The sequence below is a fragment of the Protomyctophum parallelum genome (assembly GCF_964188405.1).
Source record: "Protomyctophum parallelum genome assembly, chromosome: 19".
Lineage (NCBI taxonomy): Eukaryota > Metazoa > Chordata > Actinopteri > Myctophiformes > Myctophidae > Protomyctophum > Protomyctophum parallelum.
This window is the reverse complement of record NC_139717.1, coordinates 37,158,499-37,173,799: the sequence shown is the minus strand read 5'-3', so window position 1 is coordinate 37,173,799 and position 15,301 is coordinate 37,158,499. Positions and strand designations below refer to the sequence as shown.

Sequence of the window (15,301 nt, the reverse complement as noted above, 5' to 3'; positions counted from 1 at the left end):
CAACAACAGGGCAACCAGACACATTTAAAGACGCAGTACAGGCGAAACTCAAGTTACTCAACAGCAAGCAAATAGTAAAATAAAACGTACACAAGTTAAATATAAATATCAGTAGTATACTGTATGGCGAAATAAACAATTACGTTGAATTTGTTTAAGCTTAACTGTTTTTGCATTAACTATAGTTAGTCATATTAAATTCATAACTTGACTTCAAGAGGCAATCCATTCATTTGGAATACATTAACATCCCTCCATTCCACAATAATATTCTACCATGGTTCAATTTGTTTCCAAAAAATTAACAGTATCGCGTTCAACGTATGTTGAACATGAACATATGAACATATATTATGAACGTATGTTGTTTGGAGCACAGGAACTGGAGTTAGGCTTTGAAAATTCTTATTAATCGTCTGGCCTCATTTACAAAGTTTCACAAATTTTAACTGTATACAAAGATGGAACACAGAAACCAGTTTGTAAACAATAGTTTATTCACTTTAAATCAACAAAAACACACAAGTAGCAGAACGTTGATGTCAGGAAAAAAGAACCCTTTGAAAACATGTAGGAAATATTGCCTTTCACATGTCCAATGATGCTATATTAACATGAAATATGGAAATGAAAACCGCTGGGATCACTGAAATCACACAACAATTCACCTTGTTGAATAAAAAAAGAAATAAATCACCCTCCATCAACAGCGGGTTCAAATCCAACTTTCCAGTACAGGTATAAAACAATGTCACATAACTGTTTTACAAAGTCAAAATGTGAAAAGAAATATTAGTTAAAACAAAAATTGGCCTGTCCCATGATCTATCCCATGGAGCATTTCTTCCAATGGAGTCCGTGCAGCAAACATCCCTAGGATCAACACAGCACCAAATTACAGGCTGACAAATGTAATGCCAAGGAACAATTTCAGACACATTACACTTTTAGACTGCATGGTACCAGAGCAACTTGTGTCTTCTCACCTTTTTAAGTTTTCCAAAATTAGTACCTAGTATTTATTTTTTGGAACTTGGAACCTCTGACGAGGTTCCAAGCCAGCTCTCAAATAGCCATTTTGATAGCCAGCTATCAAAATGTTATGTGGAAACACTGCAGACAATTTGTTGGTCAAGGAGAAACCACATGAACCCTAGAAAGCCTTTTCTGGTCATGTCGAGCATTGTGATGTGTTGTGAGCTTGTAGACTGGCTATTTTCAGTGAAGAAATTTGGTGTAGCACACTTTCTCATGAGCTCCAGCCTGGACGTGATGGGAAAAAGTGTGCTACACCAAAACGTCCAGGGATCACCAGGTGTCTGAAACTCTGAATGGACCGTTACAGGTCTGTAACACAAAGTGCATGAATGAAACCAAATGGTCCCTCACTGGTCCATTTGTACAGTGCAAGTAAAATGAACACTGGATTTTACCATGTAAATTGGTTATTGTACACTCTCAGAGTTACAAACCTGTAAGGGTACGTCATTGGACCACTGGTGGCCCCCGGACACCACAGGCGTTGAGACCCAGTGGTGTAGAGGGGGAAACCCAGTATATAGGGTGGTTAAACTTTTGAACTAGGCGTTATCAGAACAGTTTGTTTGACTGTGCAATAGATATAGTTTCCGAAGCCATTGTTCTTTAGCCTCTACTGTGCAGTGTTGGAAACGTATATAACATATGGGGTATCATATGCAGTGGAAAATAAAGTACATGCTACCAAAAGCAGGTCAAGTCGAGCTGGTACTAAGCAGTGGAAAAGAGCTTCAAGAAAGAACGCCCATTTTCTCTCTCGTCTTGAACCAGTTTATTATACCCACCCATTCCCTCTATTATTTGAAATCCCACCCCATATCAATCTGACGTTATCCCTATACACACACACACATCTTAAATAAGTTTGGGAAATGTCAAGATCAAGTTGTTAAATTTGGTTACGTGTAAATTCATTCATTTGGGTCAGCTACATGCAGCTTAACTTGCCCAACACTGGGTTTAATTTTTTATTTGATGTTTGGGTTTTTTCAGTAAGAATTGAAGCTCGAATACCTGCACGTTAGCCTGGGCACCATTTCAATTCGGTATATGATCCGGGCGGGAGCGGATGATATCGTTACGTCATGTTGTAGTATTGTTTTGTAGTCGACAGACAGGAACAACAGGCGGCGGCAACTTCCTTTTCCCTCTCAATAAAAGCTACAGATTACGAGAGCTTACGTAACAATATCATCCGCTCCCACCCGGATCATACGGACTTTTGAAACAGAGACCAGGCTTTCCTCCGAGGTGGTGGAAAACCTGGTGAGGAGAGGTTACCTGCACGTATAGTGGAGTAAGCCAATAGGTCTATTAAAGTTAATTGATAGGCCTATTAGCTATGATTCATTGTTATCTGCAGTGTTGGGCAAGTTAAGCTACATGTGCAAAACAGTGATACAATAGCTAATAGGCCTATTAATTAACTTTAATAGACCTATTGCTTACTCCACTATAGTGCAGATATACGAGCCTCAATTCTTACTGGAAAACAACATCAAATAATTAAAACCAGTGTTGGGCAAGTTAAGCGACATGTAGCTGACCCAACACTGAGTGTAATAGGGTATATCGATCCCAAGTCTGTAACAGAGACAACCTGTACCTTCGTCTTTACTTCCCCGCCTGCTGGGCCTGACGCCGCAGCAGCACGTATATTTTCTCCTTGATCCAGTCTTTGTTGTATGGCTGGTATGTTTGAGTGTCAGCCCTGTACCTGGATATAAAGAAAAAGGCATACTACTTACTTACATTGGTCATAGTCCCCAGTTCATGTCATGACCATTTCCTAGCCACAAGTAACTTGGACGTTATCTGCATAGTGGCAACAAGCTCCATTGACATCCCATTCACAAAATCCTATTTGATTGAAAGCTGGGTTATCCTTTTTATGATCAAATTCATGGCAAACTGTTTGGGCTTTGAATGGGCTGTCAATGGAGCGTGTTACTTAGTTGTAGATAGGATCCAAGTTGCTTGCAGGTAAACATTTTCCTACAATCTGGCACTGAATTAGTACTTTAAGAATAAATCAATGATTTATTCTTATATAAATCAATGATTTAAAATCATACTTACACAAGGCAGCTCAGGTCTGCCAGGTCGTCAATGAAGTCAAACAACTGACTGATGTCATACGTGATGGAGGGACTGTTGGGATTCATCCTCTTCAGGTGCTCCTCATACATCTTGCAAACACCTGTATGCAAATGCAGGGCATGATGATTCAATGAATGCTTCAGCAATGGCCACAGATAGAAAATGATGCAAGGTTTTAAAAATAAAACTGTACCAAAGGTTGTTGTTTTTATGAAAGGAGGGCACAGTACTACATAGTACTTACTAAGTAAGTTATCATGATACTAAAGGACGGGGTACACCGTAGTTTGTCAAAACATGTTACATATCGTGATAAAAAAAAAATGAGAATCCAGCTTATGACTCAAACTCACCTTCCATACATTCATTCACCGACTCATAGTCAGCATATGTGCGGCCCTCTGGTCTCTTTGTTGGCTGGACAAGCAGGATTGTATGCGACTGTAAGAACAGAAAAATATATTAATTTTATTTAGTTTATGTCTCAGACGATATATTAAATAGTCTCAACATTTCACCAAGTCAACATTGAAATATAAAAGTATGCTGTATTCTTCGAATGAACACGATACGTTCAACGTTAACAAATGATAATACTATGGCTCAAAATGATTAAAGGTAAAGTCGCCGTGTGGGTATTTGGAGGACGATGATACCGAAACCAAGTATGTTAATGGTATTTGTTTTTTTTGGTACGCTACCAAATTAAACGTCATTTCGAAAATGATCAGTTAATTTAGCCAATCCATAGTTATAGTTTAGATCAAAGTAGAAATAAAAGGTTTAATTTCGGGAGTCAGATGAGTCTACCGAGGACATAATAAATGGGTCAAACTCATTGGTTTGCCACAGTAAACGAGAGCCTCGTAGTTAGCTTAGCTGCATTAGCTTAGTAGCATCAAACACAATACCTGGATAATGGAGCTTCCAATTTCCTGAAATGTAAACAAAACACACTCACCATGTTTGTGGGGACCGCAATCTTGGAACTTTCGTCTTTTGGGTGTTAAACCGAGTATAATGTGCAAATATGGTCAAAAACTAATTTTCGACGCAGAAGCAGCCTCTAGCAGTGAAGATTCAACGGAAATGAATGATACAATATTCTTCCGGTTAGAAGCTTCTTGCCTTCTTCTTCTACTGCGGTTCCGGTTGGAAGCGGCTAGAGAATTTTCCAAAATAAAGGTAATATATATATATATATATATATATATATATTACCTTTATTTTGGAAAATATATATTATTTTTTAAAGTTCTAACAACCAAAACTACTACAGTATGTCTCCATTTATTTTTATTTATTTATTTTTTGTTGAGTGGTGCCCTTACAGAGCTCTGTGTGTGGCTGGCTGGGTGGCTGGCTGGGTGGGTGTGTCAAACACCATGGTTGTTTTTCACCACCTGTGCGCAACCTAACACACACGCACATATTAACTGTATATATGGTAATTTCGGGTGTGCCAGTACAGTACAGTGACAGTACAGTACAATACAGTAGACTGTCACTAGAGGGTACAGTAGAGGGACCCCCACACGTCATTTCTCAACCGTTTCGGCTCGCCGGATGCGTTCCTTCTGGAACTTGAACATGGAGCAAGCCATTGCAGGGATAAAAGAACACATGTAAATAATGTGTTAAAACGTTATAGTTCTGCTGAGAATGCAGAGCATCTCAAGCTGATACAGCTATGCACTCAGGATGCACACCTGACCTCACCTCACTTTATTAAAAATATAAAGTATAACCTTTTGATTGATTGATTGAAATATTTATTAACAGTTTGCAGAATTACAGTACATTCAAGCACAAACTCAATACAGAGACTGTTAACTGCACGTGGATGACCCAATAAAGCATTACACTTGTTTACAAGAGGGTCCACCTTGTTCAATTCATCAAAACATTTAGAGACGTACAAATAGACACTTCTATATAAGCCAAAGAACAGAACAGGAATTCATCATAAAGGAGGTGAAAAGGGAAAAGAAACATATGTGAGGGGAAAAAGGGGTGGGTGGTGAGGGGGGATTTTGATTTTACGGGGGCCAGTTTAGAATTGCAGCCGTCCGTAGGTGCCCTTTGAGAGCGGTTTTGAAGGAGTGAAGGTATTTGCATGTCTTAATGACTGTTGGTAGGGCGTTCCACATTTTGGTGGCATAGGAGCGAAAATAATTTACTCCCTTGTTTGTGCCGAATCTGGGTTGTACATGGTTCGTTGCACTCCCTCTGGTGTTGTGGGTGTGAACTTCGTCTAGACAGGTACATGGGTATCTTGGTGGTGTATTGAATCTTGTGGACCAGACCCATTGCAAGATGCTGTACTCTGTCGTTGACCCTAAGCCATTCCAGCCTGTCAGAGTGGGCAGGGGTGAGGTGGGTTCGGGGGGTGAGGTCAAGTAGGAGCCTGACCAGTTTGTTTTGGGAAGTCTGGAGCCTTGTTTTAAGGTGCTGTGGTAGCAGGAGGTGCATGCACAGTCAAAGAAACCGTGTGGGGCTCCTGTTAAGGTCTTCAAGTTGTTTTTGTTGACTAGTGAGGAGATCCTGTAAAGGAATCTTGTTCTTTGGTTGACTTTTTTGATTACGTTGGTGGCCATTTTATCACCGGAAAGATTAGCCTCCAGGATGGAACCTAGGTAGGTAATTTCATCTTTACGTGTGATAATATTGTCACCCACTCTAACCAAGAAGCCATCTGCCTTGCTGAGATTACTATTTGAAGAGAAGAGAGTGTTCCATTTACAGTGAAGGTCTTCTCCATGAATTCAAGGCTTCATAGGGTATGTATATTGATAGAAAATAAGTCATTGTTTGGGTGAACTAATCCTTTAAGCCTATTTTAATATAGGATTGCATGCATGTAGGCCTATTCAGCTCCCTTTTCACGGAACTCATTAGAGATAATTGCTTAAAGAAGTTTGTCACTCCTGAAGTTGAAATATTATGAAGCTGCCGAGTACTGTCTACTCTTTGTTTACTCAAGATCTACAGCTTTTATCCCCAACTCTGATGGTTTAGAAATATTTAACTTTTCTTATAAAAATGAATGCGATGTATCTGACAGAGGGAAGTTTTATGTTATTATCTACTGTACAGTATCTATGAAAATGCACCAAGTCTCTGTAAGTATGTACGTACGTCTGTAATCCACGTAACTCTGAAACCGTTCACACCACCATACACAGGGAGTGCAGTGCCCAGTGTTGAGTCTGTCGGATAGCCGGTTGTCCAGAACCAGCACAAAAGCCTCTGCCCAGGCTCCAGACAGGGCCCAAATCCAGATCACCCCTAGATCTCCATATATGGAGCTGGCCTGTTCTGACATCACAATGATGCGCGTCCTCGCCCTTTATTAGCCAATTGATCACACCTCACTGTTTTAGTAACAATAATGCACAAACACCCTGTTCATCAGTACAGACAGTTTATCGATTCATTTTAACGAGAGTGGTCAGTCTGGTCACATTGAAGTAAGCAGTTATGTTTTTTTTTCATACAGTACATTGAACAGCACAACATTCTTTAGATTGTGACAATGCAAGATGGAGAAAAGGAAAACACTGTATGAAAGCAACATGAGTTCTTATATGCAGTCACAGGTTACACATCTAATACCATTATTATCTTTTTTACCATTATACACTTTCTGTGTGTGTGTGTGTGTGTGTGTGTGTGTGTGTGTGTGTGTGTGTGTGTGTGTGTGTGTGTGTGTGTGTGTGTGTGTGTGTGTGTGTGTGTGTGTGTGTGTGTGTGTGTCATGACTCGTACATGTGCAGCACATGTACGAGTCATGACACACACACACACAGCACGATGTGCACATATGTAGCCTATGCAGAGAATCTGACTCTGATTCATAATTCATTCCATGCTAGGTATTGCCATGAGCACCGTTATGCTCTTGACCTGTAACCTCTTCTGGTTGGCACTCTCCTTGCGGTCGCTGGTTCCCTCACCACACCGCACTGCCTCTGGCATTCGTCCAGGGTCATGAAGTTGTTGGCATTGCCGTGGCAACTTCCATACCAGAATTCGGTACATTTGCGAGTGGCTGAGTCATAGTAGAACCTGATCTTCCAGGTGTCGCAGGAACCCGCTTCACGCCTCAGAGAGCATACATCACGGGCAGGGCTGCCCAAGGGTGTGACCTAATGACAAAAAAAAACACATTATAAAATATGAGATGTTAAATTAACTATATAAGATACCAATACAATACATTATTGAATATATCTGCCATGTTTCTTTGATCTAAAAAGGATTTGTTGCCAGACAAGCCTCCATCGTACTATTCAACTATGAAAATCCATTTAGCTGGTGAATGTTTTTTAGCTGAACTCAAATAAGAGGACTAAACACTTAGTTGGCTCATACCCAAAGAGAGTCGGGTTCTGCTTGGAATAGAAATTGTAGACAGTTCTTACCACAGTTCTTGCCACAGGAGCCACATATTCAGGAGCCACATAGTCAGGACATCCTGCCATTCCAAATCCCTGAGCTGGAGTCACCCCATCCCTACAACAACCAAACCTGAAGAAGAAAGACTTGTCAATCCATAGATATTGAAGTATAGAACATAACTCTAGACATGGCAAATTGACAACATAACTTTCCTGTTCACAACCACTGACTTATGCTGCGAATGTGATGCTTACGGATACCATAATCAAAGCTTCTTTGATTATGAACAAACCCCTTGTGAATTAATTATTTACTTCCTCTTCCATGTTTGATACATAAGCACAGTGTTGCTATGAGTGGAACTGGAAATGTCAATTCATTCTGTACTGTATTCTGTGCACAATACTTGAACAATAAAAATAATGCATTCAAGTGAAAAGAGTAGCAAAGCAACTACTGGTATGAGATGGAACTCTATCAATCATATCAGTGAAATGGTTAGGAGGGAGTTCAGGAAGTGGTCCGCACCTGGTATTAATACAGTCTCCAACGGAGCAGCCTTCATATCTGGGTCCAGTGGCGGAGCTATGGCCATCAGGACAGCAGCCGTAGTATGACTGTGTACAGCGTGGGGCACTCACTGTGGGAAAATGCTCATAGTCACTGTTTGCATTTGAATGGGAAAGTAAACACACACACATGTATATGCGTCCAAAAACACCACAGACTTGTGCTAACTCATGTATGTTATGCTTATTTTTTGTTGATATTTAGGACCACATGGTGGATAGTTAGGCTATTTCTGTCTGTTTTATTTTGTTATTTCAATATGGCCTTTGGTTGTGAGGTGGAAATAGTTTATTGTGTTTGTTAGAAACCAGTGCAATCATGGTCTAGACTAGACAGAAAATTACAACATGCAGGTAGATGTTTCTTATAGCCCGAGGATAGACTCTCTCAAAACTGGTTTATAATGCTTAGTTCTTCAAGTGTATAATGTGCATTACACAGTAAAACCATCAGTGTTGATGATTTAGCTTCATGTCTGAAATTCCCATGTTTACCTCCCCTTACTTTTCATGTGACTATTTTGGGAGTGACACATGCCATGCGTATAATTAAATGCACATCGCGTGTTCAAACATGAATATATTATGAAATACTTTGAATAAAACATGCCTTCTATGCTCTGCATACCTGATGTCTCTCCTACAACATAAGGGAAAAATCCTCTCATGGTGCTCTCATGATTCCGTGGGTCCTGAACACTTGGGACCACTGAAAAGAGACACATTTTGATGAACGGACAAGCACAGTTATAGACCCCCCCAAATAAAAGAGTGTTCACCAGAGATGTGGCTCACCTTGCGCTCCAGGACAAGCCTGTGAGTTGCAGGCCTCCACGGTAGCGGGCCTGCTATGGGTACCACACCTGTCTTCCGCATAGGGATGGAGGTCCAGATCAAAACAGGCGACCCTTCTCTCCCTCACGCCACCACCACAGCTCCTTGTGCACTGCAGAAAGAGTTAAAGAGAAATCCTTTAAGGCAGGGGTGTCAAACTGGTGATCCGCGGGCCGCATGCGGCCCGCGACGTCGTCTTCTGCGGCCCGGGGGTTGGTGTCTAAAACCTGATTTAACACTACCTCTGAGCCAGTGCTCTGAGGCGAGCAGCAGCTACAGAAGGGAGGGGGAGAGGGAGGAGGGAGCGCGCGCCTGTACAATTTCACATACATTTTCCCTGGTTTCCAGGGAAAATGTATGTGAAATTGTAACCTGTAAAAGTATTTGTTTCTTATCGTTTCATTCCATTCCTCTCCTCTGTTCACTTTCACTTACCAGTCCATAGTCAGTTACGTGCCAGGCGACACTCATGCTACAGGCAGGCTTGCGGCAAAGCTGGACATCAGTGGGACGCGCCACACCTCTACAGGCATGGTCACCCAGACGTTCTCCTCCGGCTCCGACACAGAACACCTCCCTGGTCTGCTGGCCATCCCCGCAAGTCACCGAACACTGTCCGCCATTAAAGGTATATTCAGTGATTTCACTTAATTCAAATATCACTTATTTTTTTGTTTTGTTGTGATAATCCTCCCTACTATAGAGTGTGCTGGCCATATAAGGAGTTCCTCCCTGTCCCCAGTTAACCCCTGGGGGTCAAAAAACCTTAGGTTTCGTTTTTGACTCTCTATCCTGATTGGACGAAAGGCTGGCAGAGCTACCAACCTGCACACATTTTGTGTACCAACCACGCAATTCTAGGTGTCTATAGTTGCGTGGTTGGTACACAAAATGTGTGCAGGTTGGTAGCTCTGGGCTGGGTCCCACAGCCAAAAACGAAACCTAAGGTTTTTTGAGTGAAATCACTGAATATACCTTTAAGGGAGAAAGAGCAACATTTTATTTTTTGAGTCACAGCTACCACAATGAGAGAATATTCAAAGTGGCTCAAACCAAATTGTTATTGCATAGATTCTCTGTTGAATGCTAATCACTATGGAGGTCCTAATAGAAGAGTTTGGGTAATGCATTTTCATTGTTATATGGGAAACTACATGGCACCAACCGCGGTGAAACTGCCAACGCTGTATTCCGCCGCACCAGTGGCACCACTGTGACCTGCATGTGCATCACCACCTGTGGCAGCACATGCGTGCAGGTTGCAGGCTTGTTGACTGGCTGGCCTCAGCATGCGCTGGGTGATGCAGTAAGTCGCGTCCACCACACGGCCAGTCGCTGAGTCCTGAAGCACACAGTCCACGCTGCGGTACTGCATGCCTCCGTTGCACGCGGCAGAGCACTCGCCATAGACGCCGATCGTGTAGGCATAGGTTAGGGTATTCGTGGGGTGCTGAGCCACGGCTGCTGGAACATGGTGGTGGGAGCCTGCAGATTGTGCGTCATCTAAGCCCATGAACTCCCCATGGGTCAGCGTCTGGCAAAGGAAAAGCGACAGTATGAACAATTCATCTCAAGAAACAATTATTTAAACAAGCACACTTCCTGAAACATCACTTGGAAGAAATGCACAGGCAATGGTGAATGAGACATACCGTGGCCATTATTATACAATTATAACATCCAAACTGGTTTTGCTCATACCCTGCAGACTCCATCCACACAGATGTCACTGCGGCCCACATAGCATGGCGTTCCATCCACCACTACAGGGCTGTGTCTGTAAGGGAAGTTCTCTCCAGCGGGCATACAGTTCAGCTCACATGCATTGGTTGCTGCCAAAAAACAGAAACATTATATTTATTGTAGGTTATTAAAGCCACATTTAATACAGATATATTGATATATTCTACACTTTAAGCATAGTTTATATTTCATTTGGCTTCTAGCATTTGTGACACAGGACAGGATGCACAAAATCTGATGCATTGTTTATAGTACCATGACTTGGTAAAGCCCATTGTTTGCTTAATTTATTGGTTGATTGAACATTTCATTCAGTTTGTAGAATGGGTACAGTTCAAAAGATAGTACAGGTCAATACAAAATCTGCTGTGAGGATGAACCAGAGAAGACTTGTTTCCATCTTATTTGCCAAGGACTTTCACCAATGGTGACTTAACAATAATGAACTAGAAAAAGTGCCCTACTGGGCACAGGTCTCCACCAGGATGAGCAGATGTGAAGAATTCCAGGCAAAGGTTTTTCCTTGGCCTCTAGGGAGTTGGCATACAAAGTTATCCACAGATCCGTGCAGTTAGAGGTAAAAACACTTTTCGGCCAGTTATAGCGCCACCTTGAGGCTGAGTTGAAATTGTTCATGTGGCATTTCGTCCTCTGCCTAGTGGGAATGTGGGTGCACAATTTCACGGAAATCACGCGATGTGTTCATGATTTGCAGCATTTTGTTTGAAACTGAGCACTCCTGTGAACTTTGGAAGCCAATCTTAACCAATCAGGATGGAGTCTGAGAAATCTGAAAGACTGGTTTCGTTGAATGGCTCTAGAGAGACTGTGTACCAATTTGCGTGATGTTTGGACAAAATCTGTAGGTGTACTGTGCAAAAACTTGTTTTGCACAAAGCGGCCTCCTGGTGGCGCTATAACAGGCCGTTCTGGAAATCTGAAAGACTGGTTTCGTTGAATGGCTCTAGAGAGACTGTGTACCAATTTGCGTGATGTTTGGACAAAATCTGTAGGTGTACTGTGCAAAAACTTGTTTTGCACAAAGCGGCCTCCTGGTGGCGCTATAACAGGCCGTTCTGGAAATCTGAAAGACTGGTTTCGTTGAATGGCTCTAGAGAGACTGTGTACCAATTTGCGTGATGTTTGGACAAAATCTGTAGGTGTACTGTGCAAAAACTTGTTTTGCACAAAGCGGCCTCCTGGTGGCGCTATAACAGGCCGTTCTGGAAATCTGAAAGACTGGTTTCGTTGAATGGCTCTAGAGAGACTGTGTACCAATTTGCGTGATGTTTGGACAAAATCTGTAGGTGTACTGTGCAAAAACTTGTTTTGCACAAAGCGGCCTCCTGGTGGCGCTATAACAGGCCGTTCTGGAAATCTGAAAGACTGGTTTCGTTGAATGGCTCTAGAGAGACTGTGTACCAATTTGCGTGATGTTTGGACAAAATCTGTAGGTGTACTGTGCAAAAACTTGTTTTGCACAAAGCGGCCTCCTGGTGGCGCTATAACAGGCCGTTCTGGAAATCTGAAAGACTGGTTTCGTTGAATGGCTCTAGAGAGACTGTGTACCAATTTGCGTGATGTTTGGACAAAATCTGTAGGTGTACTGTGCAAAAACTTGTTTTGCACAAAGCGGCCTCCTGGAGCGGCCTCCTGGTGGCGCTATAACAGGCCGTTCTGGAAATCTGAAAGACCGGTTTCGTTGAATGGCTCTAGAGAGACTGTGTACGAATTTGCGTGATGTTTGGACAAAATCTGTAGGTGTACTGTGCAAAAACTTGTTTTGCACAAAGCGGCCTCTTGGTGGCGCTATAACAGGCCGTTCTGGAAAGTTTGGGGCAGAGGTTCATCGTTGGCATCCAGGGAGTGTGTGTGCAAAATTTGGCATCGACCGGGTTAACGGTGGCCGAGATTAGCTGCTCACGGACACACGGACGGACGGACGGACGGACACACACACACACACACACACACACACACACGGACACACGGACGGACGGACGGAGTGCAAAACATACTCTCCCCCTAGGCCTTCGGCCTGGTGGAGACAATGAATGTTGAAAATATCTTTACCTCCATAGTAAGGCACCCAGCTATAGCGCTTTCCCTGGAAGTCCAATCTGTTGTACTGATTGCATTGGCTCTCTCTGAAGTCTCTGGTTCCAGCAGGACATGCCTACAGAAAACAGTATTATGTTAATGTCATACAGTATGTGCCATAATACGTGCATTGGTCTAATGATGTATGTGTGTACTGTAGATGTGCATAAAGCTGAGAATGAGTATAAAGGTAAAGTGTACCTGTGTATTACAAGTAAGGAAGGACTTGGAAGATCCCACGCAGTTGTGTCCTCTATCCGTCCTGTGAAGAAAAGAAAATACATCAGACATAACAATATTTGTGTTATTTTTTTCTGTCTGTCTCTTTCCTTCAAATCAGCTCAGTTTAACTCCATTCGGTTACATCTATTTGGCAACATAATAGCCCAATAATAATAATAAGAGGAAGCTTGCTTAAATCCCAGCTAACCTCACCATCATCAGGCTTTCCATAAATCCCCATGAACATCTTTGGGAAGGCAACAAGCCGTCCCCTTCCCCAATAAATATCATTCCCATCCCATGGGCAAGGAACTCATCTGTCGTTTGCTACAATGCAGATGAAGTTGTAAAAAATACAGTGGCAACAAAATAATTGAAAAACTGATCATTACACAAGTATAATATACTTGTATAGAACTCAAGTGATTACATTGAGTCATCTACGGCTTATATATGGAATACTGTATATGGAGGTAAATATCACAGAAATGGTTTGGAGAAAGAAAAAATATGTACAGTTATATTAAAGAAAGACAAAGAATAGGGACACTAGGTTTAAAGTGGTGAAGATGCAAGTAAAAGTAGCAAAACAAATAGAAAATACAAATAATGTAGAGGCTATATATTTATATGAACATTAATATTGCCCATGTTAGTATATTTTTCCTACCTTGCAGTAATACATGTCCTAGTCCTCATGGCCACTCCAGTGCCACAGGTACGACTGCATGGTCCATAGGCTCCAAACCCTCCCCAGTAATCCTGAGTGGGATGTGTTAGCTGCAAAAACAAACAAAACGTCATAGGAGCGTAGCTGTGGGTGCACACAGAACTGACAACACACCACAACACGCTACCACAAGCACATAGTGTACTACACCAAAATAGAAACGAGAGTCTAGACCTGAATTAAGAGGCCCTTCACGGTGAAAACATTTGTTGAATAAAGCACGGTTGACCATACATCAGGCTATACTGTGTGCAGAAAGTTCCTTCCTTTATGTTTTAATAAAGTGACATGTAAATCATGTGCATAATTCTGAGAGCATTTCGGTATCAATCAGGTTGAGAATCTCTGCATTCTCTCACCAGAACTTTTGAACACGTTATTTAGGTCGCTATTGCCTCCAAGTCAAGACTAGAATCAATTTTAAGATCATGCTAGTTTTACCTACATGCAAAGTGTCATGTCAATTTCTTTGCAAGTTGCAACTCAGTATAAGACCGAGTCATTATTACATAGAGAGATTGACATTAGGGCTGTATTTTGTCTTTAGTACCAGGTCTTATTACCTAACTTGAGTAAACTAAAGACCTGGAGGCGTGATCAATGCCATTTGGCTATTCTGAGTGGCCAAAGAGCATTGATCACGCCTCCAGGTCTTTAGTTTACTCAAGTTGATACAGTATGTACATGGACTGTGATAGTTATCGATGATGTGAAATGGCTCACCATGAATGCAGGCACAGCCAGCAGCTGCAGGAGCCCCAGAATCTGTAGGATGTTCATGTCCGCCTCTGCTCTAGCACTGCATAGAGACAATACCAATTTTACATATTATTCTGTTCTTACACAAATGTAAAAAGAACCACCGCTCATCTGCTGGAGTCACAAAGGGAAAATGAGAAAAATAAAGGGAAGCTCCGCACACTCAGATCTGCGCACAATCAAAATATTTATTTTGCAAGCTTTCGGTCTACTGACCTTCTTCAGGCATAATCAAAAAGTGAAGAGAAAACATCACGAGGAAAAAATATAGTAAACAAAAAACAAAAAAACAAAAGACAATAATGCAATCAAATGCAAACATCAGGCACATAGCCATCATAAAGCAATGAGCAAATGTAATCTTTTGTCATCTGTTTATAGAACAACAATCAAAATCTTCATTGAGACCTATAGGGGTTGTAAACTTTCTAAAATGTGGATCCAATAACAAATTATGTAATTTATTTGTCTATCAAATACATTCCTTTGCATTCATTTCTACAACTGGACATTTCAATGAAATCTGGAATATCGATTTCTCACCTGGATAGATGAGACAGGTAAATAGGTTAGCAGGATGAAATCTAGAGTATTTGAGTATACGGAGGTCACAACTCTCCTACTGTACCTTCTACTGTACCTTCTTGAAGCGAATCCCTCGGATGGATGAAAGACAGTTCAGGCTCAACCAGTAGACCAGCAGTAGTCCTGCACTTGGGAGGAGAATATATAGGCACTGACACCCAACTGTCAGCCTGCTCGTCATCACCGCTCTCCTACGTCACAGCCCACCAAGTGTCAGGTT

General features: G+C 41.8%; 2 protein-coding genes and 1 long non-coding RNA gene across 3 annotated transcripts; 1 reads left to right on the top strand and 2 right to left on the bottom strand.

Annotated features, from left to right (window-relative positions):
- Nucleotides 1-479: 479 nt before the first annotated feature.
- Nucleotides 480-4,228, bottom strand: erh (ERH mRNA splicing and mitosis factor). Its single transcript, XM_083790987.1, has 5 exons — nucleotides 4,100-4,228; nucleotides 3,492-3,579; nucleotides 3,118-3,238; nucleotides 2,645-2,755; nucleotides 480-873 (listed from the first exon to the last, which is right to left on the bottom strand). The coding sequence occupies exons 1-4, from the start codon at nucleotides 4,100-4,102 to the stop codon at nucleotides 2,653-2,655; spliced, it is 315 nt and encodes a 104-aa protein (XP_083647113.1). The 5' UTR covers nucleotides 4,103-4,228; the 3' UTR covers nucleotides 480-873; nucleotides 2,645-2,652.
- Nucleotides 4,229-6,551: 2,323 nt separating this feature from the next.
- Nucleotides 6,552-6,992, top strand: LOC310876284. The gene is made up of 2 exons (XR_014570717.1): nucleotides 6,552-6,902; nucleotides 6,948-6,992. It is a non-coding gene; the product is annotated as an uncharacterized lncRNA (long non-coding RNA).
- paplnb (papilin b, proteoglycan-like sulfated glycoprotein) lies at nucleotides 6,952-15,277 on the bottom strand. Its single transcript, XM_083789773.1, has 13 exons — nucleotides 15,137-15,277; nucleotides 14,461-14,536; nucleotides 13,678-13,787; nucleotides 12,987-13,047; nucleotides 12,759-12,861; nucleotides 10,644-10,774; nucleotides 10,108-10,476; nucleotides 9,378-9,554; nucleotides 8,904-9,054; nucleotides 8,737-8,817; nucleotides 8,068-8,179; nucleotides 7,563-7,668; nucleotides 6,952-7,286 (listed from the first exon to the last, which is right to left on the bottom strand). Exons 2-13 carry the CDS (start codon nucleotides 14,515-14,517, stop codon nucleotides 7,032-7,034), a joined length of 1,713 nt encoding a protein of 570 aa, XP_083645899.1. The 5' UTR covers nucleotides 14,518-14,536; nucleotides 15,137-15,277; the 3' UTR covers nucleotides 6,952-7,031.
- Between the last annotated feature and the right edge of the window lie 24 nt (nucleotides 15,278-15,301).